The sequence below is a fragment of the Nymphalis io genome, chromosome 10 (assembly GCF_905147045.1).
Source record: "Nymphalis io chromosome 10, ilAglIoxx1.1, whole genome shotgun sequence".
NCBI classification, from domain to species: Eukaryota; Metazoa; Arthropoda; class Insecta; order Lepidoptera; family Nymphalidae; genus Nymphalis; species Nymphalis io.
The window spans coordinates 1,227,633-1,243,366 of NC_065897.1; the positions used below are offsets into that span (position 1 = coordinate 1,227,633).

General features: G+C 31.6%; 1 protein-coding gene across 1 annotated transcript in view; it reads right to left on the reverse strand.

Annotated features, from left to right (window-relative positions):
- Nucleotides 1-547: 547 nt before the first annotated feature.
- LOC126771194 (CUGBP Elav-like family member 4) overlaps nucleotides 548-15,734 on the reverse strand; it is a 544,666-nt gene continuing 529,479 nt past the window's right edge. The window contains exon 5 of the mRNA XM_050490949.1: nucleotides 548-573. Coding sequence (XP_050346906.1) covers nucleotides 548-573 — 26 coding nt within the window. The remainder of the gene's footprint in view (nucleotides 574-15,734) is intronic.

Consider the following 15,734-nt stretch of genomic DNA (forward strand, 5'->3'; position numbering starts at 1 on the left):
ACTATGACAATAAAACAGTAAAAATTCAAACAACAAAAATGTAAATAATAAAACCGGCGAATTTCACCACAAACTTTATTTAAAGCGCTTTGACGCGGATAATTAATTTTATTAATGTCGTTTAAATTGAATCCGGTTCTGTCCATTATCATAAAAGTGTAGTCGTCGACGTAAAGCGTTAGATCATTATACAAATTACATTATTGTTCATTTAAAACGACGACAAAAAACGTCACTTCATAATTTTATATAATCAGTTACTCTCTCGAAATTCATATATATTTTCGTAACAATATAGCACACAATTAATTGTATCAAATATAACTCGGCTTAATTAATTATAAAAATAGCAGAAGAATATTCGATACAAAATATATAAAGGTGGTGAAATGGCCTTTAAAATAAAACAAAAGAACGAATTAGAAATCAAAATAAATTAAGCAAGGCTCCTATAGATTCGACGTGGAACTATCTCACTTCGCCCGCTATAGACAGACAGTGAACAGAACAGCCTAGGGCACGCACAAAACACGCTACCTTTATCCGCCTACGCGCGCTGTCTTCCCGCACCCCCTGTAACACAAAAACATGCTACACACGCTTACTCCACCGCTTGACTTCATCAGGTGTTCATCAATTGTGTTGGATTGAGCACTATCACATGTCATTTCATTTATTTTTTATATTTCACATACATGTTTCATTTAATAATTGTTATGGATTTTGTAAACTGAACTTCTAATGTATTTGAAGAGAGTTGTAATACCATTTTGAATTTATATTTTACTGCAATTATCAATCGACTATCTGTTCTTACTCTGTGTGTATTGTTTTGAATTGAATAAATGTTGTTTTTTTATTGTGATTTCGAATATTTGTTTGATATTTATGTTGAATTTATACGATTGATAACTTTTGCTACAAACTTGGTTTCAAACATTTTTTAGAATATAAAATGTTTTATTATTGTAAAACGTTGACTCGTTAAGTGACTATATAATCAAGTATTCTTGAATACGTTTTTTTATTTGATAATTAACAAGATGGAGGTTGTAACTTTTAATTTGTTTTGTTAAGATTTTTTTAAATGTTCTAATCATTAAAAATATAAATTAATAATTTTTAGAGATATATTAAAAAACGATTGCATAAATTTACTTATGAATTACCTTTCAAGAATGATTTATGTAATATTATTGCAAGAAAATAAAATATTTCAACAATTTTATTAATTAAAAATAAATTACAATTTAACACAAGGATCTGCTTTAAGAAAGTGACTGACGAAGAAATCAAAGTAAAAAGGAAAAGGAAAATATTGTTATTTAGAGGCATACAATCCTACACAAAAAAGTCTTTTCAAGGGATTTGTAATAGACATTTAAAGCGGTAACAATGATGAAAGAGTAATTTGCAAGTATTAAAATTTTAAGTTAAAATAATTCACAATTTATCGGGACGAGCTTTGTTTCGATGAATTTTTATGTTTATTAAGGATGCTGATCCATTTGTTCGGATTTGCTCGGATAAAAACTCGTAACTGGGATGATCGTTACAAATACAGCGAAACAAAAAGGATGAAATGAAAAATATGGTTTTACGGACTCGAATGATAAAGTTCGAAGCGGTTTCGAGTGGATTTTCCTTTAGATTGCAGATATAGTTTAAAGAGGAAAATAAAAATAGTATTAATTTCATATTTACTTTTATTTAGTTAGTCATGTTTAGTGTCTATTACATGTCAAGTTTTATTTGAATACTTTGTTATTTTGTGAGTGTGTTCGTATATTTTTGCATATAGAAGTGCATGTATAGATATTATGTATAAAAATAAATAAATACGTATCACGGCGAGTGCTCTGAGGAATTATTCTCTCTAATTCCTGCTTCCCCCTTCCTTCTTAAGTCCACGCGAGCTGGTTCTCGATGTCACCGCCTAACTGTGACATCAATTCCATCGCGCACAAAGAAATTTGGCAACTCCTTTCTTTGCCGCACTACCAAAGAATGGAATTCCTTACCAGCTCACGTGTTCCCCTCCTCTTACAACCCGGGTTCCTTCAAACGAGGCGTGAAGAGGCATCTTGCGGGCCGGCATGGCGGGGACGGCTAGTACAGAACATTCTTCCCGACTGTACTGGCCGTCGTCGCGTTTGGACTCTACTACCACTTACCATCAGGTGGAGTGGAGTCATTTGCCATCCCGGGGCATATAAAAAAAAAAAAAAAACGAGAGAATTTATATGTCAGTCGAGATCACACCACGCTACTCCAATGCGGTTTGGTAGAAAACACATGTGGCAGAATTTCAATGAAATTAGACACATGCAGGTTTCCTCACGACGTTTTCCTTCACCGTCAAGCAAGAGATGAATTATAAACACAAATTAAACACATGAAAATTCTTGCCCGAAAAAAAAACTTGCCCGGATTTGAAAAACTTTAACCCACGATTCTAACCAGGCCTTCTCGGCTTTCTAGGCTATCTCGGCTTTTGCTAACGTTTGCTAAAGTTAAAATATTTTGATAGAATCGTATTAAACCTTACGTAAGAAACTTAAAGTTCAAAATTGAATAAAAACTACAAATGTATTTTCGAACATAATAGAAAGACCTTTGATTTATATTAATATTTTAAAATGACACACACGTTATTGAATTTGACGTAAATAACACTCTTAAAATTATAATTATATAGTAGCCTTAAAAGGTCAGCTGTCAATAGCGACAGCTAACATTCTACTCCTGACCTTAGTTGTCAATTACGTCAAGTAGACTACACTTACTTATTCATAGTGATTGGGGTAGAATTTTGTATTATACACGTTTGAAAATTATTAATAAAATATATTATTAAAAGGTATATATGTAACTTTATAATTCTTAGTAATAATATATGAATTAAAAGCTGGGTAATTAGGTGATAAATCCATTAATATTGTCGAGTATTGATGACGTCAGTGTTTCCAACACTGTTACTAGTTCTAATGGCATGAATTATAATAAAGATATTTGTGAAACTGTATTATACCAAAAAGTTTGTTCTGGAATCCCTTTCAGGAAGTAACTAGGAACGGTCAACATGGGAGCACGTAGTCAGACGTGTTCCGAAACATTGTTTGGAAATATCAGAAACGGTGGTCATTAAATTCAGATTTATACCCAGTCGGGATATCTCTCCCGTGCGACCACGCTAATGACCGCCTAAATTGTGATAATTTCACACTCGAGTCTGTTGTAATGAAAGCGTGACTGAGACGGAGCACGGCGCCGGCTTAGTCAAGTTATATCTTGCTTATCTATTTTAAATCGTGTTAGTATTTTTTTATTTTATTTAAAATAGGTTAGTAGACTAGCAAATGGTAAACCTTGTGATTAATGGTCCCCAACGCCATTAATTGGTATCGTAAGAAATATTTATTATCTCTTACAAGCCGTCAACTGTGTTAATAGATATTTTTATAAATTATTTTTACTATATACCTATGCATCATCTTTTGAATAGATACTGTTGCAAGCACGTTGCCAACTGACCTCACAGCATCCGCCCATTCTTTTATTAATGAGTTTTCAATAAATTTATTAATTACGAAACGAAGATGTTATTACTCACACAGTTATAAGACTGGTTGACTCAAATCAAAAGAGGACTGCTAATAAATAGGACCGTGGATTAAAATTCGAACACCTTCGTTTATATAACTACGTATAAATGTCCCACTGATGGAAAAAGAGCCCCTTTCGTCTTGAGGTTTCGAGTTTATTCTTCTACGCTGATCCAATGCTGGTTGGTTGTAACACATGAATAGAATTTCGCCACGAGATACAAGAGACGAGTACGAATTACGTGCAAGTGATGCAGATGATTTATAACTACGAATTAAACATGAAAACTATCTAGTGCTCACCCCGGTTCGTATCTACAATCTTTAGTTAATATTCACGTAATCTATCCATTTGACCATCTTGGCTTAATATGGCAGTGTTAAGTAGTTAATAGATATCCGAACTGTATTATGTACGAATTATTTTATTTAAAGCCGATTATGGAGAGAAATCTGTGTAGGTTATATATTAATATACTTTAATATACATACAAGGAATAAAAAGTGAAGTTTAATTTAAAAGTTATTAAATATTAATTTAATACAACAATACTAATAATAAAATTTTTTTTCGAAAATAGTGATGTTATATTCAGGCTTAGAAATAAAACCATTCAAATATATTTATTCAAACTCATTAGTCAACTATGAATTCGATCAAATCGGATCGTACCTGAGTTCTCTTTGGTAGGAGCCGTCTAACTTGGGCAAATCAGGGAAAGCTTAACTGTTTAACTCCACAGTAGGTTTTGGCGTAATCCCTGACGGTCTCATCCTCAATCCCCGTTCCCAAGCCGTGCAGACCTCGTCCGGTCTAATTAGACAACCATCCATTTTATAGTTAGAAAACGTAGTTTATATAGATTTTAAATAAGTTTTAAAAGGATTAAGTATGATTAACGTCAAATAATATGTTTTTAATTTAGACAAAAAGAATTTAAAAAAAATAATGAAATTCTACGTAATACAAAATACATATTAATTTTTTAATTTAAAATTTTCTGTGCATTTCTAAAATCTCTTCGATGACTGTTCTCGACATGGATCGGAGGGTTCTTGGGATAGTTTTCACGTACGCATCCGCTGACCCTCCGTGCCATGCTCCGCTTGTAGCTCGGCGAAGATCGCCTCAGGGGAAAAAGTGGCTTCAACCCTTCAAATCGCACCTCACACGCACGCTACATGGCCCGATTTAACTAGTATATTACTTTTTGTCATGAAGTCATTTTTGGGGTAATCTAAACTAAATATATATTGTTCAATATTAAAGTAAATATAATTTAAAAAGGATCTGCGTTAGTACTACAAAAATAACAATTGTAACCCAAATATCATAAACAAGTTATAACTTGAGCACATCAATCATCATGACTTTTTGCAAATGGATTTTCAACGCACCACCTGATTGAATGAAGTAGGTAACGCGCGGTACCTTCCCGGGAGCCCTTCGATCAATCAAAACAACATATTGTTTGGCTCCATGGATAACACCGCATCAGTTCTAACGTAAATTTATGAGGGTTCATGATATTATTGATGAATTTCATGCAACATTAGCCAGTTTTGTAGATTTCAAAGAAAAATTACAGGGATTTTCGCGTTTTGTTTAGTGATGAATTGAGTGATAAAGTTACGACTAATAGCCCTAAGGCATAGGCCTTTTTGTTTGATTTTTTTTTCAAATCAAATTATTTTCATATATTTGAAATACTTGATGTTAAAAAAAACTGACTACAAATATTTGTCTAAACAAAAAGGAATTTAACAATGTGCAATATCAATGAAATCCCTTTAGAGCAATCGCAGAAATAATCATCAAAATTGGTTCATAAGCAAAAAACTTATAAAACATACATATAAAAACAAATATACATTTACAGAAGAGTTTATACCTTCTTCTTTCATTGAAGTTGTGTAAAGAATAAACTAGAGAGAAACTTAGAAATTTTGTATTTGTTTTCGAATGGAAAAATGTTAAAAGAATTTGTCAACTTTTCTTCCTTAATAAGTCAAAACTTCACTATATTTTAAATAAATGATGTACCTTTTATTCAGTTTTAATGATTTGAAAGCCTTATAATTCTTTATCAGATCTATCACATCTCTGTGGTCTTATACTCTTAATTTATTCGCTTACTTCAAGTAATTAAAAACGAAATTCTTTTCATATTAAGCTACTAGCTTAAAAGCTATTCAAGTCATGCCATTCCACATAAATTCACTTGAAATTGCTTCCATGTAGCTTCAGACTGCTGGAGCGAAAATTTCAATGTTCAGTTGATTCTATTAATTAACGATGCCGTGCTCGCCCCATCGCGCCAACTTTGAATAGCCAATTACATTGATAATTGGAGGTCGCGCAGGTGTCTTGAGGACAAAGACGGATGAGCGTGTGGTGTAAGTGATAAGATCACTTCAAAGCAGACATTGCCACTACTAAAAGGGTTAAATAATTACTAAAGGGTTTAAAAACAACATTTTATTTTACAAGCATTTTATTTGATTAAGGAGACATTTATGGCCAACCTGACACAACATAGAAATGCTTTCGAAGGTAAGTTAGCTTTAAGCACCTATGCGAATAGTTGACTCGTTATGTAATGATAGTGAAATTGACAAAAAACATACAATTGGAATTTAAAAAAAAATGCTCTAATTTGAGCAAATGAAGATGCTCATGGGTTGAAATGGGCTTTAATCTCATAGACCGGAAACCACAGCTCATCAAAAATGTTTATGCTTATTTAAGCGTATCCTATCTTATAACATCTGAATGTGTTTTAAATATCAATTGAAGTCTACAGCATTATCATAAATTTGTATTATTGTATATTTTGCTGTTACAAAAAATTAACTTATCCAACGAGAACCGCTAACGCTTATAACTTGCAACGTGTTTGCGAGATCTGTGTTTAGTTATGTTTTGTACAATATACAGTATGTAATGTTTCGTACCATCGGTATCACAATGAAGTTATTACGGCCGACGTAACAAGGGTCGCAAAATTGTTTGTTGAGATATCTATATTAACCTGCGTCAGAGTGAGGATAGCTATAGTCACGTGCGGTTGAATTTCAAAGCATTGAAACGAGGAATATGAGTTTGCTTCATCTGTTTTGACATTCAACAAGAATTAATAAAATTATATTTAATGATTCACCGAAACATATCGATTTACATACCATACAATTTATAAACTCTATAATAAATAATGTTAATATTCATTCAATAATAAGGTTGGATTAATTTATAATAAAAAAATATTAAATTTAATTAAAATTTTCATCATATACCAAAACTCGTGGACAGTTTAAATTACTATTCCTGCATCGGCTTCAATATACAGCGTTTAATTAATGCCTGCGAATTAATCCGGAGCGGGTGCGTTTTCAGAGCTTGTCATTGTCAGCGTTCGTTAGACGTGGCCTGTCGGTTGCACGGGCCGCTGCAGCCTCAGGGTGTTGCCATTCAGCTTTAGGTAGCGGAGACGTGTTGCAACATCAAATATTTGGCAGGTAAGCTTGGACACTCAAAATAGAGATTGCATCAAAATGTGCATATAGTAAGTAGCCTTATATATAAAATAGGTTAGTATATCTCTTGAAAATAATAGACTTCGACACTGTTTGATCAATTACTATGAAAGTTGGCATATATATATTATATATTCATTCAAAATGTTTTTATAATATGCAATTTATTGTATATCGATGCTTGATTGATGCTGCATTATTCTTTGTATCAATGAATCTATTTTTATTTTTTATTTATATTAACTTCTTATTATTAGTCACACGTCTGCCACTTATTGTAAGTTATTTTACATAATCCACGCATCTATTATATCTACTCTTAAATATATTACTGGTGGTAGGGCTTTGTGCAAGCTCGTCTGGGTAGGTACCACCCACTCATCAGATATTCTACCGCAAAACAGCAATACTTGATATTGTTGTGTTCCGGTTTGAAGGGTGAGTGAGCCAGTGTAATTACAGGCACAAGAGACATAAAATCTTAGTTCCTAAGGTTGGTGGCGCATTGGCTATAAGCGATGGTTGACATTTCTTACAATGCCAATGTCTAAGGGCGTTTGGTGACCACTTACCATCAGGTGGCCCATATGCTCGTCCACCTTCCTATTCTATAAAAAAAAATATAAATTGCACATAATTTTTTCTTTGGTAATTGTTATATTTACTCTATTATTTACGGTATTTCGCGCAAACCCATGGACTGGTACCATTTAATCAACGGTTATTATAAAATCAAACAGCAATACTTTGAATTACTATAATCTACCTTCTTGGGTGAGGGTGCAAGAGTACAAGTATAAGGGACAAGCATAATTATTAATCATAGTTGATGGTATATAAATTGACGGTTAATGTATTTATGTGTAATCATTTACATTATGAGATGGACCATTTGTCTGTGTGCCCGGGACAAAAGTTAAAAACACTAATAATGTAAGTTTGTTACTTTCATAGTTCTTTTTCGTGTGTCAACTCATCAACTTGAAGATATTTCTTTTGTGAGACAAAAGGCAGTTCTTGTTCATTACTTTAAGACAGCTTCGCTAAGTAACTCACTGTCTCGATAGTTCAGAGGTTATATTAAAAGAATTTGTAATAGATTTTCGATAGTCAATATGCAAATAAAACATTTCAAAAAATTAAAAAGTTTTCGTCTTTGAATCTACATGCAGACCCGACACGGCGTAATAAAAGATGTAAGTTAAAATTATAGCGCTTAACCCATACAATGTACGAAAATATAATCATATAGAGTTCAATCGGTAACAGCCTGTAAATGTCCCACTGCTGGGCTAAGCCTCATCTCCCTTTTTAAAAAGGTTTGAAGCTTATTTTTGAACTCTTTATAATATATGTATATATATTATATTATAGAGAGTTCAATCAATCGATATATAATTATACCTATTATTACATAGTTAAAAACGAAATATAAGTCTTGCCCGCTACAGTAGAATCTACTTTCTAAAATGGTGGACGATACATATCAATATAATTCTAAAACAAGACAGTTCAAAAGTTTTTATTAGTCTACTTGAATAAAAAATATTTTATGATTTTGAACACTAATGATAAAGGCGGAAAAGTATTTTCTAAGATATATCTTTTATGAAAAGGCATCTCCACAAATTTGGGTATCTATTTCATTATGTTTTAATAAATGGTTATAATCTGTAGTACTGTCCTATGATTATCCTCTTACGATAATGAGAGAAAGCAAAATTATGGGGTCGAGTTACGCAACTAATTTTCCAAGTAATTTTACATTTACCCACATAAAAGTGCTGACATTTTTGCTAATGCGATTTCCATCATTAAGCGGTTATCTGATTAGTGAACCCAAAATTGTGGTCAGGGGGAAGTAAGAGGGGATAAGAGGGAGGATAGACATTAAAACGGTGTTAGCCGAGTCGTTAGGCCTAATAAATGTACTGAAAGATAACAGGAACAATATGGTTGAAATTTAGGGCACCTATATTTGATACTTAAAAGTATGAAGTCTTTAGTATTCTTCGTTCGTTATTTAAAAAATAATATTTATGTTTGTTACCAAAGCAAAGTCAAGAGTAGTAAAAGTAATTTAATCAAACATATAAAAAAGCAATGAAGCAAAGGAATACCTATTCGTACAAACGAATAAATATATAAATAACAATAAGTCTATATAGTCTGGAAGATAAAATTTCAGTGATAGACCGCTCTTTGCGTGGCTTTTTACCTTATTTGTTTCTAAAAAGTGATATTTATACATATCATTCATTGTATTCATTATGGCCGAGATGGCCCAGTGGTAAGAACGCATGAATCTTAACCGATAATCGTGGGTTCAAACCCGGGCAAGCACCACTGCGTTTTCATGTGCTTAATTTGTGATTATCTCACATCTCGTGCTTTACTTTACGGTGAAGGAAAACATCGTGATTAAATCTGTATGTTTCTAATTTCACTGAAATTCTGTCACATGTTTATTCCACCAACCTGCATTGGAGCAGCGTGGTGGAATAAGCTCTATACCATCTCTTAAGAGGCCTTAGCCCAGCAGTGGGACATTCACAGGCTGTTACTATTCATTGTAAGGTCCACTTTTGATGTAGAGGCAACATAATATATTTTTTTAATTGATTGTTCATTGGTATGCGCTAACAGAATGTCAATGTCGTTAATGATGGCAAAGGACAGCTCATTCGACATTAATTTAACGTTTTGTATAACATGCCAAAACCTGTTAAAACACGCTACTCATCTGTGTTAAAAGTCTGGCATTGTCAATCAAATCAATCCCGTTCGCCATTTTGACGTAACATTAAACACGTCGAAGCTAAGAATAGGGTAGCCAAAAATCTATTGAACTAAGGATAGTCCATCGCTATACATAATTTGTTTTTTTTTTTTTTTGAAACAACGAATGCACACGTTCGTAGTATATTTGTGACACAAAACCGAACTAAGCAATTTCATTTTCACAGTATCCTTCAAAGTATTATAATGCTCATTTCATTATGGGCCTTTATGATAAAGGAACATTATAGCAACTAGATTTAAACCGAAGATTACAGGTTAATATCTAGGTGACAACAACTAAGTTTTCACGGCTTTAATTTGTATTTATGTTAAGTCATTTAATATTATTTAATATTAGTGAAAACATTGTGAACTTCATGTTTATCCACAATGGAACAGTGGGTTGAATAAGCCTCATTTCTTTGATACTCTTACCATTAAAGTCATGACAATCACGCGCACAATATTTTAAAGAGAAATGTCACCGCAGCTGTAACTTAAATATACAAAATTTAAAGTGACGTCTTCTAAGATGACATTTGAAACGTTTGCATTAATAAAGTTTATGTTTCCATTAGGACAACGATACGGAAGAGGTAGAAAATATTTGAATAATATATAGAAAACAGAACGTTGATATAAACTTCCAAATATATATAATAATTTCTGATGATCGTGACCGCTGGTAGGGCTTTGTGCAAGCCCGTCTGGGTAGGTACCACCCATTCATCAAATATTCTACCACAACAGTACTTGTTATTGTTGTGTTTCGGTTTGAAGGGTGAATGAGCCATTTTAATTACAGGCACAAGGGACATAACATCTTATTTCCCAAAGTTGGTGGCGTATTGGTCTATGGGCGTTGGTGACCACTTACTATCAGGTGGCCCATATGCTCGTCCGCCAACCAATACTATAAAAAAGAAGTATTGTTATAAAAACGATTTTAGGTTACTTACATGGTGGTAGGGCTTTGTAAAAGCTACGATTGGTCAACGAATTTTTAAAAAACGTTTTATTATCCCAAATCTAGTAACATCAAGCATAGTGACCTTAGTTATAATGGCACGTATGAGCCACACTGTATCGTGGCTTAATTTAATAGACATAATTTATGATACAGTGATTGTATATAATGCTGTAAAGGACCGACCTTTAAATGTCGATTTCAAAACAATTGTTGAAATTATTGTTAAGGAAAAATTATTGTTTTTAATTTTTTTAACTGCATTTTTTAATAAATTTATAACGTATTCAATATTAATGTGGAAAATCAATATTTGTGTTGTTATATAAATGTTTTGTGTAAAATATTTTTTTGTTACCGACGAGTGAAATATCGTTGCATTTGTATATACAAATATTGTCGAATTTAAGAAAGGAGCGAGATGTAGCAGGTTCTTCTCAATAAAATCTACATTCTGGAAGTTGATAGCTTTATATTAAAATTAGTCTTTTAACAAAACGATTAAAAAGGGTTTATAATTTCCTTCTTGAACATTTATTTTGATTCGGATTTATAAAATATAAAACAATTCTAATTCAATTTGGAATTAATTTATATTATTTTTATTTTATCTATTTTTAACCTATGTACAGTCATTTTTATAACATATAAAATTAAAATTAAATAAAAAAAAAGAAAATACGCTTTTTATTATTATTAATATTTTTAATTTTATTTATTACAAAGATTCGTATTTATTGATTTTTAAATGTATTTTTGTTTTTATATACTGTTTTTATAGCACTCGGAAATTTCCTTGAATAAAAATTTAATACATCATATAATAAATTCAAAATTCAATAACGTTCTTAACGAATATGCTAATTGAAAGCTAATTAAAAATTAATTGGTCTGTAATATAAAGAAAAGTTAAAGTTATTTCAAAGTCTAGTCAAAGGGAATCATGTTTGATCTTTTTTACGTAAGTGCGTATATTGTATAAAATAAGGAAAAAAAATTTTATCTAATAATTTTATAACGAATTCTCATTATTTATGTTTCCCACATTCCTCAGAAACATTTAAACAAATAATCCGCCTAATCGCAAAGAACAGTTAATTTAATCTGAAACCGTAATAAACACAGTGATAAGAAATTTACTCACCCAATTCCAATCTCGTAGAATCGAAACGGCGGTATTTAAATAAACAAAACAAACTAGAAGGAACGAAAATAAATTATTACATGGCTTTGTCCCCAACAAGCCTCAAACTTTTAATTGTTTACAATAAAAACTTTTGTTATCATATACCACTGTTTTTCCTGTTACGTTCGTCGCATTCGTTTTACAATGTGAATTAAATTTATGTTTTTAATGTAAATTATTACTGGGCCATCTCAGTTGCTGGAATACGTGAATCATCGCCGAAGATTTCGAGTTCAAGGTTCGAGTTTTTATGTGCTGAATTTTATGTCGTGTTTGGCAGTGAAGGTTAATATCATGAAGAATCCTGGTTGTGTAGAATGAGATTATGTGAATGTGCCAACCAGCATTAGTCGAGCGTAGTTAAATCAAGCCTTCCCTTTAACAGGCGGGAAGACTTTTAACCCTTTCCTTTAAACTTTACTTTTAACCTTTTTCCAGTTCCACAACACATTAACAAACAAGAATTGTTAAATCGAAATTTAAGTGTAAGTAAAATTTTTAATTTTCTTTATTATTTTGCTGAGTAGTATTTCTTGTGATTTTAAATTATTAAAAGTGACATATGTTGTTTTACTTTTTAAATACGAAAGTAAATATTATACGCAAGTCAAAGTTTGGAGTTACGACTTTTCGGACTCGAATGTAAATTGTAAATACAAAAAACGGCGAAAGCAAGGGTTTAATTTTGTATGTTTCAATCATTATTATATCCTGCTATTAATGTTTACACTCTGAATATTTAATTATTTAAATAACCGAATGTAACACGGATATTTTTAAAACAAAGTAATTGTAATTGTTTTTTAATTAAAAGTGTGCGCAAAGGTCAACGGAATTTCATAATTTTTTCAACTTCATATATAATAGTAATTTCTACAAAGCTTTAATTAATTAATCTTAATTATTTATGATATGTTTTCTTATTTTAAATAGGTAGGCAGACTGACAAACGGGCCATCAAATCGTTAGGCCCACATTGCTTTTACATTGAGTGTATAGAGCTCCTACAGGAAAGGGCTTATAAGTTTTTATTATAATGTAGCAATATTAATTAATTTGATTAAAATGCAAAATTACATATTCAATATCTAAATGTGAGTAATAGTAAATCCCAGCTCTGTATTCGTGTTAAACCGAAAACGAAGTTCTATTTTTGAAAAATAATGTTGCAAATTCACAGTTTTCGGAAATAATTACATTTTTACTATTATACCAGAAAATGGATTCGCTTCCGAGCACAGTTGATGCTTTCTTAATTAAAATTTTCTCGTCGTGAACCTCTGAACAATTATAGCAACAAATAAAGTGATTAAACTTTAAAACAGGACGTTGATAGGAATCGGACGGCAGTCATTAAACAATCAATGACGCGATCTAATCGGTCCGGGGTTCGATCATGGTTAGAACGCTCCACGCCCGGGTTCACTGGAGATTTCATTATTAATTTAATAGCTGCTATAACGATGGTGACTTTGTACATTTTGATATATTTGTTGAACGCTAAAATATTCTATGGAGCAAAGGGATATTGTAAAGTAAATGAACAGTTAAGGAAATACTAATATTGAAAAAAAAATGCCTGCGATGATTAGAGTTAATTCCACCAAGCTTCTTCACTGCTGGGTGGTATATATGATATGACAGACTAATTTGGTAACAAATCGTCTTTAATTAATTGGTAATATATTGGGTGGTTGGGTATACAATAAACATGCGAAAAATATAAAAACTTATAAGTAAATAATAATCTATGTTTTTTTTTCATTTTTATAATACAAAAATGCTTGCATAAACAATGTAAATAATGGTGCAATATAAATGAAGGGGTGCTTAGGCACCGATGTGTGTCCCCGTCCAATAATATTTGCATATTTTAGTCCGTTTTGATGAATTCATTATGATCCACCTCTTAAGTAAATATGAGATTATTAATGTAATACAATTTAAGAAAGAATATTTATTGATAAAGGCTTATGCCAGTTTTTTCTCCTGTCAAACTTTGGGGACAGGTTGTAAATATAGGGGATATTAGGCCTGGCTGAGGTTCTTCCCCTCTTGAGGCTGCCTCAATGCGATTTCATAGATACACATGTGAAAGAAGTGCAACTGATACATGCAGATTTTCTCACAATGTTTCCCTTGCCCATCGAGCGCGAGATACATTAAAAGAAAAAAATATTATTAACAAAATGAAAACTCATTGTTGCTTGCCCAAGTTTGAACTTCCGATTTTCGGTTAACGTTCGTTATCTATACAAGTCAGCTCTTTGGTATAGGTATGTAGAGATTGTAATTAGGTCAAACGCAAACACAATTTTTTATAGTGGTAAGTGGTCTCCATAGCCCATATGCATTGACGCAGTGAGAATTATTAACAATTCCTTACATCGTCAATGTGTCATTAACCTTGTCGTGTCCTTTCTCCTTTAATTAAACGGAGTCACCTACCCTTCCATGAAAAACACAACAATATTCATTATATAGCTTAGGTTTAGAATAAGTGTATATAGGTAAATGCCAGTTACCAGAACTTTGTAATGGAAAGGTAAAATATATTTTATTTTAAAAAAATATGTGCTTCCAAAAAGCTTACTCTTTTCTAAATCAATTTCAGTGAATCAGAATCGAAATGTCAAATATTCTTCGAAAGGTCTTGTTATTTATTAACAACGGTCGAAGTTGGCGGCTGTTCTGAAAATCAATCGACTTATTATTTTAAAGTTGAATTCTTTTTCAAAGTTTTTTCGTAGAATGATGATATATTATTAATCAAAATACCAGCGCACTTTGAAAAAGTATTTGGGTATTCTATAAAAAACAGAAAGACAAGACGGACAAAGACAAAGTGAAAAAGAAAAAATCGATTTCGTGTTTTTTTTTGTTTGGTAGCTTATGATGATTTATCAATAAAAAAATTAAAACATTTTTACATAAGTTTTCCTGAAATTTTCGATAGTGATTATAGCCAAAGTAAAATAACAATAGTGTATTAAAATCGATGCTAGTGTTGTTATTAGTAATAGTTTAAATTATACAGGTCATAAGAAGTTTAAAACTAAGCACTAGCCAATTAATTTCAGCAATAATTCTGGGCAAATGGCTCCTCTCCTAATGCTGGTCGGTGTCAGTGGACACACGGCAGAAATTCATTTAACTCATACAGATTTTTAAACGATGTTTTTCTTTACAGCTAAGCACGAAATCATTTATAAACATTCATTAAGTACATGGAAATTCAGCTGTATGTCGGGGTTTGAATCCGTGATGTTCTATTTATGTATCAGAAATATAAATAATAGTGATTTATGTACCAGAAATATAAATAATAGCGATCGAAAATATTAATAGAAAAGGACTAGCTTAAAACCCACCCGAAACAAAGCCGAATTATCATTAAGGCTATTATAACACAGATTTCCAATGAAATAAAATCATATCAAAATATACTTCATTTCAGTACATTTTTCAATATTAATTTAATTGTCAGCTGCTAGTTTAGAATACTTACTAAATAATACCTATTCAGGTATGATGAATAAATGCAATCAACCCTATATATTTGCATGAAATTTAATAAACAATACCCCCAACAAATTATAAACTACCTAATTTATAATGAACCAATTTAATCACCAAATAATTTGTATATTCAAATATCATA